The following is a 26,280-nucleotide window of genomic DNA, read 5'->3' on the forward strand; positions in this document are numbered from 1 at the left end:
GTCATATATGGCCTTTACCATGTTGAGGTATATTCATTCTTTCTATTTGTTGAGAGTTTTTATCATGAAAAGATGTTGAATTTTATCATTTGCTTTTTATGCATCTATTAAGATCATAAGACTTTTATCCTTCATTTGGTTAATTTGATGTATCACATTTATTAATTAGCCGTTGTTGAACTATCCTTGCATCCCTGGAATAAATTCCACTTGATCATTGTGTATGACCCTGTTGAATTTGTTTTGCTAATACTTCGTTGAAGATTTTTCTATGTTCATTGGGAATATTGGCCTGTAATTTTCTTTTCTTGTAGAATCCTTCTCTGGCTTTGGTATCAGGATATAATGCTGGCCTCGTAAAATGAGTTTGAAAGTGTTCCCTCCTCTTTGATTTTTTGGAAGACTTTGAGAAGGATTGGTATTAATTTTAAATATTTAAATATTTCATGGAATTCACCAGTGAAGTTATCTGGTCCTGGACTTTTTTGGGGGGGGGATAGTTTTTGATTACTGGTTCAATCTGCTTCCTAGTAATTGGTCTTTTTATATTTTCTGTTCTTCGTGATTTTAGTTTTGGTAAATTTTATGTTTCTAGGAATTTATTCATTTCTTCTAGGTTATCTGATTTGTTGGCAAACAATTGCTTATAGTAGTTTCTTGTGATCCTTAGTATTTTTATGTGATTAGTTGTAACAGCTGGGAAAGTAGGTAATTAAGACCCTTCCAGGGAGAACAAAGATGGGTGTTTTGCCTGCTCCCTCCACACTGAGCTTAGGTGTATTGCCATGAGGGGACATTGTTCCTGTGTCTGTTTAAAAACTGCTTCTTTGTTTGCTGTAGTCCTGTAAGACTAGTGAATGCAAGCTTCACTGGCTGTCAGAGCCAGGAGATCCAGGGCCTGTCCCTCAGGTGGCAGCTGCAAAAGCTGGGGCACCAGACGTGTACAAGCTAGCAGCCTGGTTTTGTTGTTCCAGAAAGCAGGAGTGAGAAGGCGGGGGAAGCCCCCAGCCCCCTGGACTCTGAGGAGGATGGCAGCCAGCCCCTAGATGCATCCTCAGTTAGACTCTAGAACCTCAGGCTGCAGCTTGTAAGGTTTGCCATCAAACCTTTGCCTTCCGGGAGAAGACTGGGAGATGGACATTTTTAGGCAAACATCCGGCTCCCTCTGGGCTGAACCTTGAGGGACAGCCACAGAGACCGCTCACGTGCCCATTAAGAACTGCTTCTTTCTTTGCAGTCCTTTGAGTCTCAGAGCTGGGTGCTTTGGGGGCCCTACCCTCAGGTGGGAGTCTTAAAATTGCCTTTCTTCCACTTTAGAAAAAAAAGATGCCCTCTCAGTTCTGATCTGATCTTGGCACATTTCCCTGTAGTGTAAAATCCTCTTGGGTTCCAAACAGGGGGTCATTCATATAGTACTGATAATGATGTTGACAGATTAAATCAAATGACTAAGTCACAAAGCTTTATGCAGTTTAGGTAGTTACTAATTCTTTGTTTTCAGCATCTGGTAGATTATTAAAATCATTGTGTGTGATATTTTTTGGCGTAAAACTCTGAAGGAGTTCAATAATCAAGTGTTGGTTCTAACCAAATTCCTTTTATTTCCATTTGTCAATTTGTGTGAACAAGGTTTCTGAGCACTCAAACTGTTAAAAATAACAGTAGAATTGATGCTAATGGTAATAGTCATCAATGGATATGTGAACTAATTTGGGGGGAAAACGTGTTAATGATAGCTTTCTAATAAAATTTTATTTTTATGTTTAGTATTGTCAAAATGTATTTATGTTGGTTTAGTTGAGTACTAATGAAAACTATTTCAGACCTTAAGTAACTGATGGTTATCAACTAACAATTATTATTAGCATTGACTGACTTATAAACTTTTCAAAATAATTTTCCATCTAGTTTTATAGTCACAGATCCTTAAGGAAATGTTATATGTGTATTTATACACATATGTATATATGTTATATAGATATACACACACATTTTTGTTGCAGAAGGCTATAATAGGATAGCTAATAAAAGACTTTCAAGGGCTTCCCTGGTGGCGCAGTGGTTGCGAGTCTGCCTGCCGATGCAGGGGACACGGGTTCGTGCCCCGGTCCGGGAAGATCCCACATGCCGCGGAGCGGCTAGGCCCGTGAGCCATGGCTGCTGAGCCTGCGCGTCCGGAGCCTGTGCTCCTCAATGGGAGAGGCCACAACAGTGAGAGGCCCCCGTACCACAAAAAAAAAAAAAAAAAAAGGCTTTATACTTTATATATATAAAAGGCTTTACACTTTGTGTACTGCCCATTTCACCACGAATAATTTTCTTAAGTTGAGATTTAATAAAAAATGTTTACTGCTATGTCAAGAATATTCTTAAGTGAAACTGGCTTTTTTGTTTTCCCCCTGCAAGTTCATGGCAGTGAGGAATACAGTGACTACTAGTTCAGTATTCCAGGGACGTCCTCACTCCCGCCCAGGGCTGCACAGAATACACTTTGAAGACAACACTTTGAGAACCACAGGCAGAGATAGAACCAAGAATACCAAAATTCACGTATCATCCTAAGTCCTGAAGGTCGTGTGGAGCTCCCTGTCAACGTCTTCTACATTGACACATGTGCCTTAGCCTTTTGGCATCCTCAGTTGTAGTTGCTGCCAAGATCTAGTTCTTACCTAGCATATGGCTTCTTCTTAATACGCTAGTCTCTCACCTTAATTTTTATTCCCATGTCTTGATCCATGAAACCCTATTATAGAATACTGAGTTAGGAGTTTAACACACATTTCTACTTCCCCATTCCTCAACCCACCCCCTTTCTGTAATATACTTCTTCATACTTACAAGTCTCTTCAATAGAGCAGTTATGGTTCACAAGGAAGATGTTCAGTGTAGAAGATTATATTCCATTTCCAAAGTGCATTCGAATTTTCAGTGATAATCTGTAAACTAGTGGTGTCCGATAGAACTTTTCACAGTAATGGAAATGTTCTGTATCTGCACTGCTGATGATGGTAGCTGCTAACCATGTATGTCTAGGGCACTTGAAATGTGGCTAATGCAACTGAGGAACTTAATTTTTAATATTCATTTAAATAGCCATAGATGACTAGTAGCTACCATATTAGAGAGCACAAGTTTAGACCATGATGTGCACAGGACACACTAAGTTAATATAAAATTATGCTTCTGAGTCAAAAAATAGAAACTCTATAAAAAATAGAAACTCTAAAAACCAAAATCTGTATTATAAACTGCTGTGGCTCTTTCCTTTTGGAAAGTACTTCTTTAGGAGACCTCAGTTAAGAATTTTGAGGTTGGTTTTGTCCTTTTGCATAGCTGTAATATCATTTGACTTCTCATGAAATCCTGTACATTTCTGCTACTTGTAGTTCAGCACTGTGGGTGAGGGCAAGGGATTAAGGAACAGTGAGAAGGAATCAGTGTGGAGCTCTGAGTCTGCAGAGATTTTAGTTCAAAAAACCTTGTTCCCTAAAGCTTTATTATCTACTTCTTACTTAAAAGGAAAACAAAAAACTCCCTTCTGCTCCACAGTTACCGACCACATTGCTCTGCTAAAAAGAACGCTATAGCGAGGGCTCCATAGGTGATGGCTAGTCCCATCATCAACAGGGCAGGTGAGGATTAAATGCAATAATGTGTGTCAGGCTCAGTTCTTAGACATCCCCAAACTGCATCTGTATCCTAGAGGGAGAAGTGAGCCCAGAAACCACATGCAGCCCCTCGGAATCTTGAGAACAGACAGGCCATCCAGCTCTGTCTCTAGGTCTAGCCATCCCCGTCAATTGATCAATTTCAGACTCTTCTGCGTCCCCTCCTCTCAGGTGTGCGTTTCACTGTTAGCCCCCTCCCTCATAAGTCCCCTTGGGAATCTTGGCTCCAGTGTAAATAAATGCCTCTACAACTTCATCCTCTTTCACGGCCTTTTTTCCTCTGCTGTCTTTACATAAATTTGACCCTTTGGATTTCAAGGACACCACTTTCTCTAGATTTCCTGATTTGTTCATGTTTTCACTAAAAAGTTATTAAGTAACCTTTACATTCCATGAGTCCATTAAAAAAGAGAAAAAAAGAAAACGGAGCAAAAGGGAAAAACTCCCCTCCCCCAAATTACGATAACTGAAGGCAGTGAAAGAGAATGGTGGTTAAGAATCCAGGGTGTGGAATCAGACAGCCTCGGTCCCAGTCTTGACACCAGTGCCTGCTAGCTTTGTGACCTTGAATAGCAATAGCACTCTTCCGTAAGGTGTGAGGTTTGAATGAGGTAATCTACATATGACCGTTACCACGGTTCCCAGTAGGTATCAAACGTTTACTGAGATACCGAGTTGTGGGAGTGCTTTTACTGCTACTTCTGTTATTACTACCACTACATTTCCTTCCAACTACTACTACTGTTCTGTTACTACAGTTATCATCAGTATCTCTTTCTTAAGGACCTCCAATTTTTTTTATCAGGATAAATAAACAACTACAATATATGAATATAACTGCTTTAATGGAGACATGTGCAAAGGTATTGAAAGCTTAGACAAGGAAACATCTAAACCTAACGGGGTGAGTTAGACAGGCACCTGTGCCAGTCTTTTTTTCTGCCTCAACTTCTGCTACCCTAACTGGTGACAATATGTATAATAGTTAAAAGGAACATGAGCTTTGGAATTGAATATATAGATTTGAATTCCAGCTCTGCTACTTTGTTATGAAATCTCTGGCAAATCACTCAACCTCCCTGAGCCTGTTTCTTCACTTGCAAAATGGGGGTAGTACCTATCTTGCGGGATTCTTTAAAGATTAAACGAGAACACTGCCTGTCTTTCAGTAAAGCTCAATAAATGTTGGGTTCTCCAGTTGAAACTCTCATACTGTGAATCTCTTTCACCAGGAAGAGTTCAGTCCCTTCAAAGAATCACCCGCTTAGCTTAAGCCCACCAAGAATAATCTCCCCTTCTTAAAGCCAGTTGTGCCATAAAACACAACCTAATTGTAGGGGTGACTATCCCATCATATTCACAGGTCGTTCCTACATTCAAAGAGAGCAAGTTGTGCAAGGGTGTGGATCACTGGGGGTCCTCTTAGAATCCTGCCTACCGTCCTGTTCCATAAACTCCTAATCTTGGATCAGTCTGTGCAGCTACCCACATCCACTGCTCTTCTGCTGAGCACTGGTGAATAAGATCATACAGAGTGAAGTAAGTCAGAAAGAGAAAGACAAATACCAAATGCTAACACATATATATGGAATCTAAAAAAAAAAAAAAGTCATGAAGAACCTAGGGGTAAGACAGGAATAAAGACACAGACCTACTAGAGAATGGACTTGAGGACATGGGGAAGGGGAAGGGGAAGCTGGGACGAAGTGAGAGTGGCACGGACGTATATACACTACCAAGTGTAAAATAGATAGCTAGTGGGAAGCAGCCACATAGCACAGGGAGATCAGCTCGGTGCTTTGTGACCACCTAGAGGGGTGGGATAGGGAGACGCAAGAGGGAAGAGATATGGGGACGTAAGTATACATATAGCTGATTCACTTTGTTATACAGCAGAAACTAACACACCATTGTAAAGCAATCATACTCCAATAAAGATGTTAAAAAAATTAAAATAAAATTTAAAAAAAGATTATATGATTTGTTGCTACACAGATATATAATCTTGAACTTCAGTAGATCTTTCAGCAATGCTTTAGCATGACCTTCCGTAACATTTTATGTGTCCCCCAAAGCTATTCTATGTCTTGTCACCAAGCCCCTGTTATAAGCTGCCCATCTCCCCACTAACCCCAAGAATTTGACCTTTTCTTCAACTTTCCAAAGTAAGGCTGTTAGTCACAAATTTGGATGAACTTATCCAAATATACCTTCTTTCACTTTCCTTTGTCTTAGTATTAGAGGAAATGATTTTTCTTCTGTCCAAGGCTGATTCCAGCGTGTCTGTGATTGGAAAGAACATTTTTTTCCTTCCAAAAACTTCTTTCATTATATACTACATTTTTAAACCTCTTCTTTTCCATTTTTTTCTGTTCTCTCTCCCTCTCATACTTTGAAAGCCTAACTTGTAGAAAGAGTGGATTATACTATACCCATTTAACTTCCTCACATCCCACTTCTTCTGTACCCACCTATGACACTATAATCCAGATTCTTCCCACACCACTTCCTGGACACTTCTCTGGAAAAGGTCACCAGTACCTAGAAATAATAGCAAAGGAAGAAAAACAAATTAACTGTCAACTTTAGGAGAAACAAAAAGAAAAATTCAGCAGCACAAAGTATTCATGTAGTCATAATATCTGTATTCACAACTGATTAATTAAAAATGGTGTTATAACTGGAAATAGGGGTTTGAGAGTTCTAAAAGAGCTAAATTTACAATAATAGGAAGTCAATTATTAATGTCTAAAATCAATCGCAAAATATCAGTATAACCATATTCTGTAGAAATACATCATTAAATACCAAAAGAAAAGGCAGAAAGAGTTGGCAGTGGTTTCTCTGAACAGAGCTTAGGGGTCAGGATAGATGAAACAAACACTTATTGTTTATTTATTTTGTTTTAACTGTGTGTATGCATTTGATTTTCTAAAAAATAGTTTTCTTTAAAGAAAAAGGGTACAATCCATAGCAGAGGGGAAATTTATCAGTCAAGTTGTCAGGGAACTGCAGTAAATAGTTAGTTGCTAGTTGGTGATTAATCCACATGTCATTTACAAATAGCAGTAAGTGTCCATTCCCACAGCAAAAATGGAATCTGACCTGCCAAAGAGCATTACTGTCTATGAGCTTGAGAAATGTTCCGGGAAGAGCATAGACAAAATAAGAGCATATTAATATAGAGGCTGTTTATTCCCAGGTTTTAGTACCACAAAGGAGAATACATAGAAGTGTTGGAGGGAACCAGGAAATGTGCTCTTTCCACGTGAGCCCTTTGTCCTTTGTGGTATGGTGCGCTGAGCACCTTGGGCAAATAACCTAGCATCTGAGCCTCAATCATTCCTGCAGCTGGAACATGAGAATAACCTTGTAAGGTTTTTGTGAGGCTGGGAAATAATACATACATGTCATGTGTCTAAAGAGTGCTTGGCACATACCTGTACTCAATATGATAAAAAAATAGATAGCATTAATAATATTAGTATCATTCCCTATGATTGTGGGCTTTTACTGGCTTATTTCCCACAATGTCTCTCTCGATTTCCTGGATGTTTACAGTTAGTTTTTAAGCAGAATACCGGCCAGATGACTGGGCACACAGCTAATGATAACTCCTATTGAAAAGGTATCACCAGGTAGACTATTAGAAGCCCAAGTTGCAGCTGGAACAGTATGGGGTGGGCCAGGCAGGGTGAGGCACAGTGCAAGAACGGAACGTTTCAACTGTGCCATGACTTATGTATCTCCAGTGTTGTTGTTGAATTTGTTCTCAGCCAGAATCCAGAATCCCATGGAAGGAATGGGATCAAGGGACCTTCAGCTGATGCTTTAGAATTCACATCAAGGGCCTTGTGTGACTGTTGCTCGGGACACAGCCAGAGGATATAACATTCTTGTATTTTTAATGTTTTTTAAAACTCCAGCAATCAAAAGGTCATCATTTGTTGTAATGATGCTGTAATTAAGTTGTGGTAAGTGATAGCATTTGTAGTTTTTATAACCAGAATCGATTCATAAAATGAATACCGTCCCAGCAGTTTATGTTAACATAATTAAATGGAAATGTAATTCTAACTGAGTTTGCTTATGAAACTGAAAATTACTGGGTTATGAGCACTTTTACATTTCTGTCAAAATTGGTGTAAGTCTAGGATTACATGAAATATCCAATAAAATACAGCATATTTTAAGGCTCTGTTGCTGGTGGCGTATACATTTCTTACAGCACATGCAGACTGATCACGTGAGAGCATGTGCTTTTAGTGAGTTTCCTGCTAACTCCTTTTCTCTTTCCTCTGCAGCCATTGGTTTAGCCCTGGGGCTAGGACAGAGCATGGCCAGGTAAGGAACATTCTAATCCAAAAGGAAGTTACTCAGTCTTTCAAATATTTAACTATCTCCCTTCAAGGTAGTAGATCAGTTTTATGAGAAAGGATAAAGTCCCAGGTTATTTTAAAAGGAGTTCATTGTGCCAGTGCTGATACATCACTAGTTTGTAGGACTTCACCGTTCACATATGTTTTTCGCAAAGTTAAGGTACCAAAATAGTACATATGCTTGAAAAAATTGCTTTGTATTAAACAAGATCAGCCAGCAAGAGAATATTTTTATTTTTGAAGTCTTGAAGGTGATAATGGTTTCTTACAAGCGTACGTTATATTTCTAAGTGAGTTTTTTTTTTAATTTTTTATTAGTTTCATGGCAGCACAATGATGAGTTGACTTAGCAAGAACTTGACATTCATTTTGGTTAACTTTACATATAAAATAAGTAGTCTATCTTCTTTGTTGAATGTGTTAGTTCTCTCTCTGCAGCGTGATAAGGTAATTTAGGGCTTAAAATTTTGATAAGTTGTAAAGCATATATGTTTTAGGCTTTGCATCCTTGTTAAGCCTTTTTTTTCATTATGGATTCTAAGAGTTATTTTTTAAGTGGGTCAATAGTATGATATGTAAGAAATACCTTTAAATATATGCGAATGAAAAGCCTCAAATCCACACGGATCATTTCTTCTGAGGGGTAGGTAGGTAGGTCGGTAAAGAGGAGATCGTGCTTAGTAATGGTAATTGGTAACATTATTTTATGTATTGGTGATGTCTTATTTCTTAAGCTGGGCGGCAGGTCCAGAGTTGGTTGCACATACCATAGTTCCCTTTTCTTATAACAGCAAAGTGCCAAATACTTCATTATAAGCTATACTATATTTCTTAACACACATGAATCTAATTAAAGAAAAATATGTGAATTCAGTTTAATGATTTTTTGTAAACTTGGCCTTTTTCCATGAGAGCAATTTGCACCTTTAAATATATTTCTCACAATAATAGAATATATACCGTTATTTCTAAAGTTTTGGAAATTAACTAGGCTACGTTGCATCCGTAGTGTGTTTGTTCAGAATGTAAAACTTAGACTTTCTGCTTTCCCAAATGGTTCATACCCTCTGTGTAAAATCATCACAGTAAGATTCTGCTTCTAGTAGTAAGTCGCATCAGGGTATAGTTTATCCCCAAATACGATTTTGTAAAGATCATTTTCCACCTTCTAGAATTTGAGAAATACTAAAGTAATGTTATAAATCTGTGCTTTAGATTATAGTGTAACTGGCTGCTTCCAGCCAAACTTTTTTTCTGTCATTAAAAATTAACAAATAGCTAAGAACATATAGAGAAGAAAGTTGACCAATCTTTTTTTTTTTAATTTTTAAATATTTTAGACAAATTTTTGATTCGCCTTTTGGCTTAAACTCTGATATACCACTTCAGATTTTTATCTTGACTAGATAGGTTATTAGTTAATGAACACAGTTGATTCTTGTTGTTTGTAATAGCTATGTTCTATGAGGTTGATAAGAATACTAATGAACGTAGCAAATACTGAAAAATCGCTCCCAGGAAAAATACAAGGTTAGGTTCCTGAGAATCTCTGGTCACAACATTTTCATTAACTAATCCATACATATCCTTATTTGATGTGTGTTTCTGTTTAAAGACACCTCATTTAATACATATTATTGATTCATTAACACTGAACTCATGGCCAGCAGCACTATAACTTATTCCTGAAGGGAGCTTGTCTAATGCACATATTTTCTCTATAAAGCCCATCACAACCTTCGTGCACTGGGGAACACTAGACAGCAGTTCAGCACAATACTAGGAGGCTATTTTAAACAATGAAGATGAGAACAAGAAAAAAATGCAAAAAAACATAGCACTGAACGGACCTCGAAAAAGACACTTGTTTACAGTATGAAAGCTGAAACAAGAAGACAGACATCACCTTGTCAGACCTCAGCTGAGAACATGCGCTACAGGGGACTCAAATTTCTGTCACTCTGTGCATGTCTGCCAATGACTGCTAAAGCACCAGACATATTGATTTTGGTGTTACAAATAAATTTTAGCAAATAGGTGAATTTGCAAGTACAGAACCCATGAATAATGAGGAACAGTTGCACATATACGTGTGTATACAAATACACATGCAAACTACTCACGTTTTGAGGGATAAAATTTTCTTATTCAACTTAGACCTAACTTTAGCACAGTAAGCTATTGGCTAAACCTAGGTCCAAGGTAGGACCTAAATAAAATGCAAGATAAAATGCAAGACCATGAAAAAGTATAAAATCCTTCAATATATTGTTGAATGAATGACTATTAGCATGCATGCACACCTTTTATTTTTCCCATACCAACTTACCAACCTAAAGAAATGATAATATTAACCCCACTTTTGAAATCCCACCCCTCACTGCTTTCCCCACCTTATGATTCCCCTTTCTGTTCTTTAGTGCAAAGTCCCATTTCCATTTACATCATGCATACTCAGCGTTTCTTTATCACACATTCAGTAAATCACTGTTGTCCATCAGCCGTTATCTCTCAGGTACTCTTTATTTCTACAAAAAGAGGTATTTATGTAGACAGCATAGCTTTTCCTCTGAGGTGGGTAAAATCTGGGGCAGGAAAGCAGTAACTACAGGATGTTGGTAAATGTTTGAGAAAACCACAGAGAGGGCACCACAGAGGCCACAAAAGAGAAAATTGAAAGGTGGTTCAGTAGTAGAAGTAAGGAGACAGAAGCAGCTGCAGGAAGCCTCACTTTGTGTGTGTGTCTTTTTTAATTCTGAGGATTTTCCTCCTTGAATATCTAATGGTGTGATATTTTTGACTGAGTTTACTAGTATCTTAAGGAGCCACAGGTCATTGTTTAGAGATTACTTAGTACTCCTTTTAAGGTGAGGACCCTGTGAAAGGCCAAGTGTGGAGAGACTTGAAATTCTTTTGTAGACATTTGAGGAGTTACCTGAAAAGTGGCTGCTAATCAGAAACAGTCTTGAGCTTGAATGCCTTCTGAATATCAGGTGGTAAAGATAGGATTGCCGTGGAATAAGTATTCTGCTCTTTGCTTTTTCCTCTTGTGCTAGGAACGTGACACGCACAAAATAATCTTTTAAAAGTAGCATGAATAGCCACAGAAATTCTCAGCTCCCTTTCTGTCACAGGAGCAACCATGATCCACTGGGAACATTTCTCTTCCTGGTTTCATTCAGCAGATTTTAAAATTGCGTACCTTTTGTAAACCTCACATTGTACTAGGTTTTGTGTTTATGAATGTTCATGTCATTCTTATGTGAGTCATTTTTTAATATACATCTGCAGGTCACTCACTAATAAGGGAATTGTCTCTCCGTTTGGCCTAAGTCCAGCAATCTGAGAGTCAGAAGGTAAGAAGCACTTCGCACCATATTCAGAAGTTCTGTTATTAATCGGAGTTGATGGTGTTGAGTCAGAGCCCTGAAAACTGACCTCACTTGTGACACTGATAGGAGTCCAAGGAAACAGGAAAAGTTAGCAGTAAGAGAAGTGAAGAATCTTTCAAAACCTGATGAGCTACTCTTGCTTATCAGAGCAGAGCTCCAGGACTCTTGTGTCTTTTATCATGAATTCCTGATCTGATGCTCCTCCTACCCCCTGCCACCCTTTTTTTGTTCGTTGGGGCAGAGCAGACACGTGTTGGGAAACTTTCAAATACAAATGTATGTTTTCTATTCAAATAACACTCTGGATTAATTTTTTTCATTTTCGCCCCTTAAAAGATCTAGGTTCCCATATTAACCTGTTAAATTCATGACCCAGAGATCTGAGTCTGTATTTTTCTCTCTGAGCTTAATTTTAAATTTGCAAAGATACACCCAGACTTATAATTTTATTGATAAAATGAGACAATTTTGTGATGACTTTTTAATATAGATGCATTATATTAAATAATTCCAATATTTGTCTCTTTTTATATACAAAGCCCATCAAAACTATAAATTTGAGGAAGAAAACTATAAATTTTTTATATACAAAGCCCATCAAAACTATAAATTTGTGGAAAATTCTCATGTGAATCTAATAGAAGGAGCTCTAACCTTAGAGTTCACAGAAGTTGCTATCTCATTTTAGTTCATCCAGATGGTGGCCTCCCTGAGAACTAACCAGACCTAGTAGGTATAGCCTAATATTTATTTTGGTTATTATAGTTGCATTTTTAAAAAACTAAACTGTAGAATTCTTTTCTTATTTAAGAACATATGTTTGGGATTTTTTGAGTTCTTTGTTTAAACTGTTTTAACACAAATATCAGGAATAGTGTTCACGTATCCGTCTTATCTAACAATTAGAAAAGTTAGTTAACTACTACTATTAATTGAAGGTGGAGGTAGAGATTTTATCATGTCACCTCTAGCTATCTGTGTCACAAATGTTGGTTTGTATATGTTTTTTTACAAAGGCACTAGAATTAGAAATGCCAAAGTAATTAATTTTTTTTTTCAGAAGCAAATTAGCTTTCATGGTACGAAGTGTTTCTACATTGAAACACTTTCAGATTAATGGACTTAAAGATAAATTGTTGCTATTTTCTATAAGTAGTAATAATTAGGTTATGGCTTCATCTACATATCAGATACTATATCTCATTCCCTATTTCTTTATCTCATTCATTCATTCACTCATTCATTCAACAAATATTTATTGAACACTAAAAATGTTCCAGGCACTGTGCTGGACCTTGGAGATGCAGGCAGATTGAATAACTAAAACAAAGGGCCAAAGGTGAGCAAGAATATGGTACATGCTCCAAACTGAAAAGTTCAGAATAGCTGGGATTTATCATTTAGAAATAAGGAGCTTAGGGCTTCCCTGGTGGCGCGGTGGTTGACAGTCCTCCTGCCGATGCAGGGGACACGGGTTCATGCCCCAGTCCGGGAAGATCCCACATGCCGTGGAGAGGCTAGGCCCATGAGCCATGGCTGCTGAGCCTGCGCGTCCGGAGCCTGTGCTGCACAACGGGAGAGGCCACAACAGTGAGAGGCCCGTGTACCGCAAAAAAAAAAAAAAAAAAAAAGAAAGAAATAAGGAGCTTAGATTGGGGGGTAGGAGGAAGCATAATAAATTATGAGTTTAGAAATATAATCAAATTATGAAGGGCCATGAGAGCCTTATACAAGATTTGGGGGTTTATCTGAAGAGAATAATGTAATCAGATCTAGTTTTAGAATTATTGCCTGCAGTGTGGAGAATGGATTAAATGGGAGTGAGGCTGGAGGCAGGGAGGCCTTTGGAGAGGCTGTTGTAGGTGAGGGAAAATGATGGCCTGGACTGGGATGTTGGTAGTGGGGATGGAAAGAAGCAGATATTTAAGAGAAATATAAAGTAGTCTTATTTAGTTAAGACATTCCTGAAATAATGATCTAACAATGTTCTTTGTGATCTAATTAAGTTATTTTCCTTCTCAAGGATGGCCAAATGTGGCTAGTAATTGATTCTAAATGATGTCATTAAATAGCTCAAAGCAGTTATTTCATTAGAAGTTACTGATACTGGTCAGACAATAACCACTGACAACCAGGCTCATTAATTATAATTGTAGCATTTGAACCATTTACTCGGCACTTTTTATACTCTGGTCATAGTGCTAAGCGTTTGACATGATTTATCTTATTTAACACTCACAGCACCCTTACAGGTAGATATTATTGTTATCTCAATTTTCCAGGTGGAAACTGAGACTTAGAGACGTTACACAGCTTATAAATGGTAGACCTGTTTTTAAAACCTAGTGACTTGTTAGTTACTGGTATAGCTGGGATTCGAACCCAGATCTTTCCTGCACTATTACTCCTAAGATTTCTATTTTTATTAAGGTTAATTTCTAATATGCTGTACAACTTCTTATTAGCCCAGTCTTGCATATAATCACATTTCTGCATAAATAAGATAAGCTACAGTTTGAGAGTACACACAGCAAAAAGTATTGACTACTTTGGGTTTTTTTCTTTCCAATTAGTTAGGCTAAAGCAAGTGTGAAGGGAAGTGTATGGTGAGGCATTTTGAGGAGGCAGTCAAATCTGTATTTTTTTTCTAATTATATATTTCCAAGCCAATAATTTCTTTGAAAAAGAATGTTTTAAATGTTTCTTTACCATGTTAGGCCAGTAAATACAGAGAAAGTAAGATTAGATCTTTTATGTCATCGTAGGTGACAAAGCCTCGAAAAATTCGTAGCTGAATGCACTGGTAGAAGCATTGGTAAGAGAGGTTGCATTACTTTTACCAGGACCACTCCAGAGAACCAGAATTAGAAGTGAGTCCTAGACCTCCAGCTCTAGGCTGTATATTAAGTGACTATAAGAGCAGTGTAAGCTGTCAGGCAAGCACTGGCAACTCTTAGCAACATTTTTATAAGTGTGTCAGTGGCATCTCTAGCAAAAGTAGTTGTCTTCGTTTTAAGAAAAACCAGTAAAAAAACAAAAAGAAAAAAGAGTAATGCAAGTGAACAAATAGTGTCCCTCTGAATGAGAAGAATACTTTTCTACTTACAAAATAATATAATGGAAATATTTTTGTTTCTACAACTTTGTTTTAACACTTTGGACAGCATCAGCTTCTGAGAGACAACCGAGCTGAAAGAGGACACAAGAAAAACTGTTCTGTGAAAACAGCCAGCAGGTAAGCAACTTAAAATCGCTTTTTACTCTGATCATTAAATCATGTGATTTTTTTTTCCATACCAATACGAATATGGTGAGTTATAGCTGGGATGCCTTTGGCTCTGGAGTGCCAACTTAAAATATTTTATGTATTGTTTATTAGAATCTATTTCAGGATTACTAGTAATGAATAGAAAGATACCGTTCTATTTGTACTTTTTTAAGCTGATGAAAAATAAAGAGTACCTTTTTTTTTTTAACATCTTTATTGGAGTATCATTGCTTTACAATGGTGTGTTAGTTTCTGCTGTATAACAAAGTGAATCAGCTACACATATACATACATCCCCATATCCCCTTCCTCTTGTGTCTCCCTCCCACCCTCCCTATCCCACCCCTCTAGGTGGACACAAAGCACTGAGCTGATCTCCCTGTGCTATGCGGCTGCTTCCCACTAGCTATCTATTTTACATTTGGTAGTGGATATATGTCCGTGCCACTCTCTCACTTCGTCCCAGCTTACCCTTCCCCCTCCCTGTGTCCTCAAGTCCATTCTCTATATAAGAGTGCATTTTTAGAAGAAAAGAAAATCTCTGCCACCCATAACTAATGAATTTTAGATCAAGATTTAGAATAATTAATTTTTTAATTTTAAAAAAAGAGAATTAATCTTTTCCCCAAAACTTAAATGGTACTTAGGCTTTATGAGAGAGCAACATGTATATTTATCTCTAATAATATATAAATAAGTATATAGAAAATATACTCTTTTTTAAAAGTGCTTCTGTGTTCTTACTCATTTTATATTGCTGAGTCGATGTTATATTTTTTCTTTAATAAAAAAAATTTGCCCCAGTTTATTGTTTTAGACAGCGTATTTCCAAATTTTGCATGTGGTGTTTCTGAAGACCTCATTTTTACTTAGGTGAAAATGGCTATCAGAATATTGATCAGAACTACTGCCCTGTGATTTACACTTGCTCAATTTTTAACAAGATAACCGACCTCGGCAGCTGCCTTTGCATCTCCTGGCCTCCCGTAGTTAGTGTGCTGGCCACTGTGTTTAACACTCCCAAGCAAGCAATGTAGCTTCCAAGTACCATGTTGTACAGACTAACCCCAACTGAGAACCCACTAGGTATCTGCAGAAGCTAACATAAATCCTATCTAGCATGTCTAATTTAGACAATCAAAAATTGTCAAACATAATAAGTTGACCGTCAGTGATAGTCAACATAAAACTAATATAGTTACCCCTAAGGATGTCAGATCCTGAAATTATAAAGTATGGATTATATAAATTTTATACAGGTTATAAATAATTACAAATGCCACGTTTATAGAAATAAAATAAGCAGGCAACAGATCGCTATTAGAATTGTTCAAGCAGAATTGAATCAAAAGCATATAATTGTTAAAAATGAGAAGTGTGATTGTGAAATGGAGGTACAGCTGAAGAAGTAGGCCAGAATACAGCATAAAAATACAAGGAGATGGAAAAATGAAAGAGTGGTTAAGAGACCCAGGAAAGATCTAAGATACATTTAAGCTTAGAGGCTTTGATGGAGGGTATAGAAAGGCTGAAAAAAACATGATGCTGAAGAGATGTTGGCTAAGGATTCCCTAAATGGGTGAAAGTTATAAATCTATAGATACAAGTACAGAAAGCACAGTGAATACCAACTAGAATAAATAGAAAGAAATCCATACCTAGTAGTACACTGTAGTACACCACAAACAAAGAGAAGATCTTAAAAGAATCCAGAGATAAAGGATGAATTACTACAAAGGAATGACAGCTGTACATCATCAGATTTCTGAGTACTGACAGTGAAACCAGAAAACAGTGGACAAGTCTTCAGAGTACTGGGTGAAAATACATTGTCAGCATAGAGCTATGTGCCTAGAAAAACATCTTTCATATATGAAGATGAAGTAAAAACAGTTTAAGATTTTCAAAAACTAAGGAAGTTTACTACCAACAGACCTTTGCTAGAAGACTTTCTAAGGATGTATTTCAAGAAAAGGATCTCCCCAGGAAAGTCTAAGATGAAAAAATGAATACTAAGCCAATAAGCTGTTAAAGATTTCAGTAAGTTTAAACAACCATTGTTTATATAAGTTGACAGTTATAATATGTAATTCATAGGACTTTTCAAAAGACAATCTAAGATAGTGGAAAATAACAGCATGTTAAATTGGCAGTGTTGATGATTACAGGTCAAGTCCAATCTAAGGTCCTTGAATTGTTTGGGGTGTTTACTTCATTGGTCAGTTAAGAGATTGCTACTTGATAAGACTGTATTAAGTATTCATGGTAAAATATCAAAAATAACTACTAAGTCAAAAGAAATAGAGTATGTAAATTCCAAGCCAGTTGGCGGGCGTGGGGTTGAATGGAATAAATGACCTCAAAAAATCCATTTAAAAAGTCAATAAAGGGGGGGAAAAGGCATAGACAAAATGGAACACAGAAAAAAAAAAGTTAGATAATTGAGTCAAGTCCATGTGTCAGTAATTACAATAAATATTTATGGATTAAATTTGTCAGTTCAAAGCAAAACTAAGCAGATTTAGTTTTTCTTTTAAAATCCAACTATATGTTCTTTATAAGAGACATACCTGAAATAATGACAAAGAAAGGTGGAAAACTAAAGGATGGGACAGCATATACCAGACATACTATAAAAGAGACTCTCCTACCAGACAAACTGACTTAAGAACAAAAGCCTTAACAAGCTTAAGAAACACATAATTTAATGATAAAAGATTCAACTTACCAAAAAGTTAATAATTTTACTATTGTGTACATTCATTAAAATAGACTCAGAAAAATATATAAAGCAAATATTAATAGCAGTGAATGGAGAAACTCACTAACCCACTATCATGGTGCTCCCACTTCAATACAGCATTCATGTTATTGATAGTTTAAGCCATCATAAAATTTGCATAACAGAAAATTAACAAACTTAATGATATTATATAAACCTTTTCACCCAAACTATTAACAAAAACACATTCTTCTCAAAGACACGTAATATTTACAAAAATTGACCACTTACCAGGCCAAAGCTACTATCAACAAATTTTAATGCATATGTATCATAAAGATCATATCCTTTAATTTGAATGTGATTAAGAGAAATCATTGACAAAAATAATTTTTTTAAAGTTTGGAGTTAAAAATACATTTTAAAATAACTCGTTTCCAAAAAATCATAGTGATAATATCTAAACTTGTGAGTTGCAGTTAGATGGTAATTAAGAAAACTGTACTACTTGGAAGTTGTGTATTAGAAATTTGGTCTCAGTTGCTGTTGCAGTCAAGATTCTGAACTATAAGATTACTGATTCTAAACTATAAGAAGACGGCTTCTCTCCTCCAGGGTCAACCCAGGAGGAATTTAGAAAGAGAAAATAAGCAGAAAACTACAAGAAGTCCCCGGTATTAAGGGAAGGGGTGTGCTATTTTGAACTTGTGCTTGTGAGATGGGGGCACACAGGTGTGCTTGTGTGCTTTGACCTGAAGCAAGAGGCAATTCAGCCTGGGTAAGGGAGAATGAGATGTGAGGAGAACCTTTGGAGTTCTTTTCTATACTAGCTTGCCATTGGCCATGGCCTTGGGACAAATGACATCTGCCCCTTACAGAAAGACTCAGATCTCTGGTCCAAGTGTTTTTTAAGGATAAAGTCAGGGCAGCTCACAGTACTGTATTTGTGAGGAGCTGGGAAAGCTTGATGGGACTGGATGACAAATTATCTGGTCTTCACTCTGCCCCCTACAAACCACAGAGCTGGAGGATTACAGTTCGCCTTTTCCTGAGAGTGAGGAAAGGGAGCATTCTTCTGACAGAGGAGTTATTTTATAGAGAGGGGTGTGATGATTGTGGTTTTCTGGTGCCCAGGCCTCTATACTCTTAAGTCAGGTTCATTCACCTCCAATTGCTGAACTGCTTTGGGCAGACAGAGAAGACTGGCCTTTCCCCATAGCATTGCCTGGTAGAATCAGATAATAAGGCATTTGAGGAGAACAGCCTTTTCAAAAAATATATATATATCAATATATATAGGACTTCCATGGTGGTGTAGTGGTTAAGAATCCACCTACCAACGCAGGGGACACGGGTTCAATCCCTGGTCCGGGAAGATCCCACATGCCACGGAGCAACTACCCACGTGCCACAACTACTGAAGCCCACACGCCTAGAGCCCGTGCTCCATAACAAGAGAAGCCACCGCAGTAAGAAGCCCGTGCACCGCGACGAAGAGTAGCCCCTGCTCGCCGCAACTAGAGAAAGCCTGTGTGCAGCAATGAAGACCCAACACGGCCATAAATAAATAAATAAATAAATAAATAAATAAATAAATAATTTACTTTTAAAAATATATATATATTGGATTACAGACTCCAACAGAAGCAGAAATGTTAGAACAAACAAGTCAAAAGAATTTGATTAGCATAATAAGTATTGACTAAAAGAAGTACAGGAAGATAACAATATAAAGCAAGAAATAACAATACAACACATAACTAAGAACCAAATATTTAAGTCTTTTTCAATTTTTCTCAGCAGTGTTTTTTTCATTGTATAGGTCTTACACATATTTTATCAGATTTATCCCTAAGCATTTCACCATATTTTTTGGTGTATGAAAATGTTGCTGAGAGAAATTAAAGATCTGTGTAACTGGAGAGATATATCTTGTTCATGGATCAGGAGACTCAATATTCTTAAGATGTCAGTTCTCCCAAAATTTAGCTCCAGATTCAGTACAATCCAAACAAAAATCTATTTTTTGAGACTATAGATTTTTGAGACTATTTTGTAGAAATTGACAAACAAATGCTAAAATTCATATGAAAATGCAAAGGACTTAAATAGCCAAACTTTAACACTACCTGATTTCAGGACTTAATTTCAAAGCTGTAGTAATCAAGAAAGTGTGGTATTGGTGCAAAGATAGAAAAATAGATGAAAGAAATATACCCACATATATACAGAGAATTGACTTCTGACAAAGTACAAAGGTACCTCAGTGGAAAAAAAATAGTATTTTCAACAAATGGTAGTGGAACAACTGAATATCCATTTGCAAAAAAAAAAAAAAAAATTAACTCATCTATACTTCATACCATACAGCAAAGTAATTTTTAGTGACTGGAAGCAGATCAGCTGTTGCATTGGCATGGGATGAGGGCCAGGGAGGTACTGGAGGGAAGGATTACAAAGAGGCATTAAGAAACTGTTGGGGTGATGGGTATCTGCATTATCTTGATTATGGTGATGGTTTCACACGTGTAATACATATGTGAAAACTTATGAAATTGTACACTTTAAAACTGGTGAGGGAATTCCCTGGCCGTCCAGTGGTTAGGACTCCTCCGAGCTTCCACGGCAGGGGGCATGGGTTCAATCCCTGGTCAGGGAACTAAGATCCCCATGCCACGTGGTAAAACCAAAAAAAAGTGGTGCATTTTGCTTATGCCAGCTACACCTCAATAAAGATATAGGTATAGATATAGATTTTTTTTTTTTAAGTAAACTCTTAAGTGGCTTTCTACTTCATTCCAAGTAAAAGCCAAAGTCTTTATCTTGGCCAGCAAGGCCATATGTGTTCTGACCCTGCCCTTCTTTGTTTCCTCCTTGACCTCATCTTCTCCCACTTGAACTGTGTTATTCACCTACTCCAGGTACAGTGGTTTCTTTCCCATTTCTCCAACATACCAACCCCACTCGTGTCTGAAGTCTGTGCTCAATGTAAGAAAGGCCCACTCTCCACCAGCTCTGCTTCTTGTGTCTTCCTTCTTGTCTCTATTACCCCTTACTGTCTCTATTACCTTTAAGCTTCATGAGGGCAAAATCTTTGCTTTACTCACTGGTGTATCCCCAGTACCCAAAACAATGCCTGATACATAGGAAATATTTGCTGCATAAAATATTTGTCAAACGAACTTGACATAGATTCTGGGGCAGTAGAGTGCACTGACTGAGTCCTTATCTTGGCCTCTGTGTCCAGCCTCTGTGGTTAGAGTGCCTGACTTTTGATCCCAGTTTCACCACTTACTAGCTGGGTGACCCTGAGCGAAATACGTAACCTTTCTATCCCTCAGTTTACCTATCTGTGAAATAAAGAAAATAGTTGTACTTATCTAAGAACATTGTTATAAGGAACGTATGAGCTCATGCCTATAAAGCACTTAAAATGTAAGAGTTCTTACGGCAGCTGTTAGGAAAAGTCTGGTATTGTTATTTCCATCTGTGTGCGTCCTAAGCTCTTGTTAAGTTTTATTTTTTGTCCTGTTTTTCTTGTACATAATTTAGAATGTCAAATCATTCTATAAGACATAACAAAGTACAGCAGACCCCAGCCTTGTTTTTCCTCATTCTCTAATTTCACACTCCAAAAAAATCCACTTTCAACTCTTAGGTATTTCTTCCAGTATTGACCTAAATTACATGCTTATATTACTATTTCTTGAAGCTTTTAGTTTAGTATTACCTATTGACTTCCTGCTGTGTGCCCTACACACACACACACACACACACACACACACACACACACACACACACACACACACACACACACACACACACCCCATATCTGCTTTTCTTCCCCTTTCTTCCTAATGGTTATATCATAATATTCAGACCAAATGAATATTTATTGTGTGCATTAGTATGATCATATATGTAGATATTAGGTATAGATGTATAACTTTTGTGTTGTTGTAGAGACAATTGTCTTGTTTTTCATTTGCTTTGTTTCCTATGCGCCTAGCCCAGTTCATCAGCCACCTCTACACAGAAGTGTAACTCCCCTCAATTCTCTGTCCTGGTGGCATCCTTCTTGGAGCCCTCCATTTTTCAGGTCCATTCTGGACTGTTTGCTGTCTGGACCAGCTGCACCTCTGCTGTCCTAGGACCTCTCTTCACTTCTCATCCTGGGGGTTTCCTCATCTCTCTCCTATGTGGAATTTCCTTTCCCCTGGATCCCATGCCATTATTTTTCCTGAGCTTTCTGAGAAAGAGAACAGGTGTGGTTACATTTGTGAGACTCTGCATCTCTGAAAATGTCTTTATTCTAGTCTCACATTGATTAATTTAGCTGGGAATTGAATTCTACTTTGGAAACCATTTTGCCTCAGGATTTTGAAGACATTTCTCCAGTAATTTCCAGTGGTTGCCATTTCCTCTGTGCTCCTATTATTTGGATGTTGGAGCACCCTCAAATGATCCTCCAGTTTTTTTTTTTAACTTCTCTGTATTGTTGTCCTCAAAGATCTCTGGGCAGTTTTATTAATGGTTCCGTCCCAAATGTTTTGTGGATTTAAAAAATTCTCTAATACATCGCATTTCCAAGAGCTCACCTTGTTTCTTTGAACATTCCTTTTCTACATCCTCTTTGTCCTGTTTGGTGGATGTGGTGTATTTTCTTGTCTCTCTGAGGGTATCAGTTGTGTTAGGCATGAGGCAACCTGTAAAGGTGAAATAAACACAAGGAAAGACTCAAGCTTAAATTTCGTTACAACATTGAGTGCAGGATGAAAATTCTTCATCTTCATTTGTGTGCATTTTTCTGTGTTCCTCCCTCGAAGCCATTTTCTTCCTTAGTATTTTTAATATTGGCTTGACTTTCCTTACCCCTTTTGGATGAGTGACTGCACTTCCCTTTTTCAACTTGTAGAAGAATATAAAGGTTAGAGCAGAGAACTGTAATTCATTGAATCAATCAATTTTAGGACCATTTACTCCCCAAATATACCAGGCAGATAAGAAAAGATAAGTGTACAAGCGGTCTGCTGTTAATGACTCAGAGCTGAGATTTTTGAAGTGCGTGAGTACAGCACACTCTTAAGGTGGGCCTTCCTCACTGAAGCTCTGGATGAATAAAGGGCACTGCAGTTATGGCTTTAACCTCTGGAATGTAGTACTTCTTACCCTCGGCTCCCTGGGGGAATTTTCAAGATCTTCATAGAAGGGTTTTAGGGACGTATTTGCCAATGCCACTGACTGTAGTGCAGTGTGACAGTTTTCTGGGCGTCCAATTTATGGCATTTCTCCTTTTTTGCCACATCTACTTTAATGTTCATTTAGGCTCTTTAAATCAATGATGGGTGCAGGAGAATTGTCTCTTTTCCAACTCTTAGACTGATTTGTGTCTAACAGTACCAAGGAGGTAACAACCTAAAGTTCTCCTTTAAACACATAACCCACTTTAATAATTTCAGTCAATTCCCTCAGGAAGTTCTCATCAGTAACAGACTTTGTTTTTCAAGGTTTCCTATACTTCCGCCTCCTGAAAGGGCATCGTTCCTTAGGATTTCCTACCGTGCTTCTCATTCTGCAAACATCTCCTCCCAAGCTTCGTTCACCATCAACAGTGCTCGTCGTCACATGCCATTCCATCATATGCAGATAGTTATTCCTGAAATATTAATGCATTGTATTTGTTCATATGTTTATTCTAAACATAATTAACATTCTCATACTTTTATGATACACTTCATGGGTCCTATGATCAAACTTTTGACTGATTCAAAAAGGTAAAAAAAGGTAAAAAAGAAAGCCTTAAAAAAAAGGTAAAAACATGATAGGTATAATGTAAACTAATTTAAACAAATACTGATTATTAACAAAGGCATAATTTGATCTAATTGGTTCTAGTGATACTGGTCTTATACATCTTTCTTTTGGTTTGTTGCTTCATTTTTATTCTCTGTGGGGAGCCCATATCATAGACTAGGTGTGTCAGATATTGAGTGGTGTGAACATTTTTCATCAAGACACTATCCTCACATATTCATTTGATGTGTTCTCCCAAGATTTTACATTGCGGTGGTGCTTGAAGTTACATGTTTCCTGTCTTACATTCCTGTGTTGTTTATATCTTATTGGTTATTCCCATCTGATAATTCTTTTTGATTAGTCTGCAGGGTTTTATTTGCCAATCATTCTTCCATTTCTTCAGTGTTCTCTATCCATTTTCCTATTATGAAGTTTCATCTTAGTTTTACTGTGTACTATCTCTCCCCTAATATGTAATGCATGTCTAGAGTTTGTTCATGCCATTCTCTCATTTTTACATACCTTTAAACCTTTGAAAGCATAAATAAACTCAGGAAAACACAAAGGTCTTTCAATATATAAATGCATGAAAGCATGTACATTTTTTTATTTTTAAAAACCACTACGTATTACCTGTCACTGTCAATATTTAATAATTAACAGGCACGGTTTTTGAGTGATCGTTGCATACAATAGATTATTAGCCAAAGTGGAACATACATACACACACACACACACACACACACACACACACACACACACTCTCAGCTAAACATTGAGATGATGCACCTAAGTGTTTTATAGAAATACTAGTGACATCTAGAGTTATTCTTTAACCTGTATCTTTCTCTTAAATTCCAGACTTGCTATTCAAACCCTTTAGTTTTTATTTCAATATTCAGATTTTATACTTCTCAAGATTAGAAAAATCTTTTTCTCTCCCTTCACCTCATTTAAAATTACAGTTAAATAATTTCACATTGTTTCTCATATCATAACCTTTGATTAGTACCAGAAAGTTCAATATAGCCTTCCCAACTGAAAGTAAGTAAAACATGCATGAAGCAATGCCTGACACTGAGTGATGTACTGCTCTTGAAAAGATCCTGCTTTTTTAAACACATTTTTATGTTAATGATTAGTCTTTATCATTCTAAGAATCCATACAAAAAGACTGATAGTAGATCATGTCAGATCTGGCATCTTCTTTTTTTTTTTTAATTTGCCGTGCTTCCTTACTTACATGATTTTCGCCATTTACATTTACTCTTGTGAAGCACCAAGGCTAAATTATCTGGCAGTCTGATACGTAATTTGCAATCGAGTAAAAACATTTTATTGCCGATATTATGAAATTTGACTTACTATTTTAAAATATCTTTCAGAAACATATGTTAATTCACTTTTACTTAGTTCTTACAAGCACTACATTTTTCATCTACTTAGTGTCAAATGACTTGAAAATCCCTGGATGCTGTGTGCTGTAATTTCTTGTGTGATCAATTAATAAATAATAAGGAGGGAAAAATAAACTTTTTCTTTCCTTTGCTGTCACTTTCTTGCCTGATTAGTAGTAAAAAGAATCTTCTAAAATGAAAAAAATGGCAATAGATTTAATCAGAGAAACAAAACAAATCCCATCACATTCACACACACACACACACACACACACACACATTCATGTCAACCTTCTTCCGTCAGGTTAGAAAGAACATTCCTATTTACATTAATACAGAGCATATTTGTTTTCACGTGACGATACAAGTCACTGTATTTTGTTGCAGATGTAACAAATAGAATTACAGCTGTTCTTTATTTGATCTTCTAAAGATCCAAAGATGTTCAAGGATTCAGTTTGCTCAGTCTTCCCCATAGTGTCATCCGTTATTTGGGAAGGAGACCTAATTTGCAACAGATACAAAACTATTTGTCATTTTGCGAGTTTGCCAAAAATAAATGAAACTATTAATTACTACATTTTTGAGCAGCTGTTAATAAATTGGGATAACTGTTCATTAGAGTACTGGTTAATGACATGGCCTGTATTTGGCTAGTGTTGCTTTTCACAGAAATGTATCAACAAAATTAAGTGCATCAGCAAAAGTAAGTGATGCTTTATTTTAATTATTTAAAATGAGACTTACTTATCCTACATTAGTAAAGATTTAATTTAAAACAAATTCTCTTTTGTCATATTAAAACTAATGATTCGGGGTTTCCCTGGTGGCGCAGTGGTTGAGAGTCCGCCTGCCGATGCAGGGGACACGGGTTCATGCCCCGGTCCGGGAAGATCCCACATGCCGCAGAGCGGCTGCGCCCGTGAGCTATGGCCGCTGAGCCTGCGCGTCCGGAGCCTGTGCTCCACAACGCGAGAGGCCACAACAGTGAGAGGCCTGCATACCGCAAAAAAAAAAAAAAAAAAAAAAAAAAAATAACTAATGATTCAACACCATATTTTAAAGCAAGTTATATCACTCAGCATTTTATATTCTGCATACTTTATATTCCAAAATGATGGCTTGAAACTGCTTTTAAAATACTAATTTTCGAGATAAAATTTCTAGCCCTTTATTATTTTTCTTTTTCCAAATCTAAAATTAGCATTAAATTTTATTGTTCTAAAAACATTTACTCAATCCTCCAGATAGAAAAGTATCTTTTAGATTATTTTAATTCATTCTTCTGTATGTGTGAATGAACAATTAGGAAGTATTCACACATTCCCTTTAATTAGAATGTATGCATTCCATATTTATTTAACTGGAATACATTTAATTGCACATGTGTTATAATTTTTTTTAAATTTGAATAGCTTCTAGGTATAGATGCATTTAGAGTAGAATAATTGGAAACATACCACATATGCAACATAAGTGCTTTCCAAGGAATTTAATTAATCTGTTGTACTCTATATAACCAAATTATTGTATTTTAAAAAGGCACTGTTCTCAGAAAGTCAATTCTGCCTCCTGTCCTTTTGGCATCCTGAAATTCTAAGCTTCCTTGCCAAAATTTTAAACTAATGATTATAGAGAGTTATTTTAAATTGTGATTA

At 36.9% G+C, this 26,280-nt stretch overlaps 1 protein-coding gene and 1 long non-coding RNA gene across 2 annotated transcripts in view; one reads left to right on the top strand and one right to left on the bottom strand.

The window, feature by feature from the left end:
- The window catches only part of GPATCH2 (G-patch domain containing 2), a 168,803-nt gene that overhangs the window by 106,434 nt on the left and 36,089 nt on the right, over nt 1-26,280 (top strand). Inside the window, exons 7-8 of the mRNA XM_067729738.1 lie at nt 7,973-8,012; nt 14,604-14,674. Of these exons, the coding sequence (XP_067585839.1) occupies nt 7,973-8,012; nt 14,604-14,674 (111 nt within the window). The remainder of the gene's footprint in view (nt 1-7,972; nt 8,013-14,603; nt 14,675-26,280) is intronic.
- Nucleotides 6,155-26,280, bottom strand: part of LOC137220118 (uncharacterized) — a 37,000-nt gene continuing 16,874 nt past the window's right edge. The window contains exons 2-4 of the long non-coding RNA XR_010941478.1: nt 22,989-23,085; nt 22,028-22,135; nt 6,155-6,209 (exon numbers count right to left, since the gene is read on the bottom strand). This is a non-coding gene — a long non-coding RNA (uncharacterized lncRNA). The remainder of the gene's footprint in view (nt 6,210-22,027; nt 22,136-22,988; nt 23,086-26,280) is intronic.

Source organism: Pseudorca crassidens, chromosome 2, assembly GCF_039906515.1.
Source record: "Pseudorca crassidens isolate mPseCra1 chromosome 2, mPseCra1.hap1, whole genome shotgun sequence".
NCBI lineage: Eukaryota > Metazoa > Chordata > Mammalia > Artiodactyla > Delphinidae > Pseudorca > Pseudorca crassidens.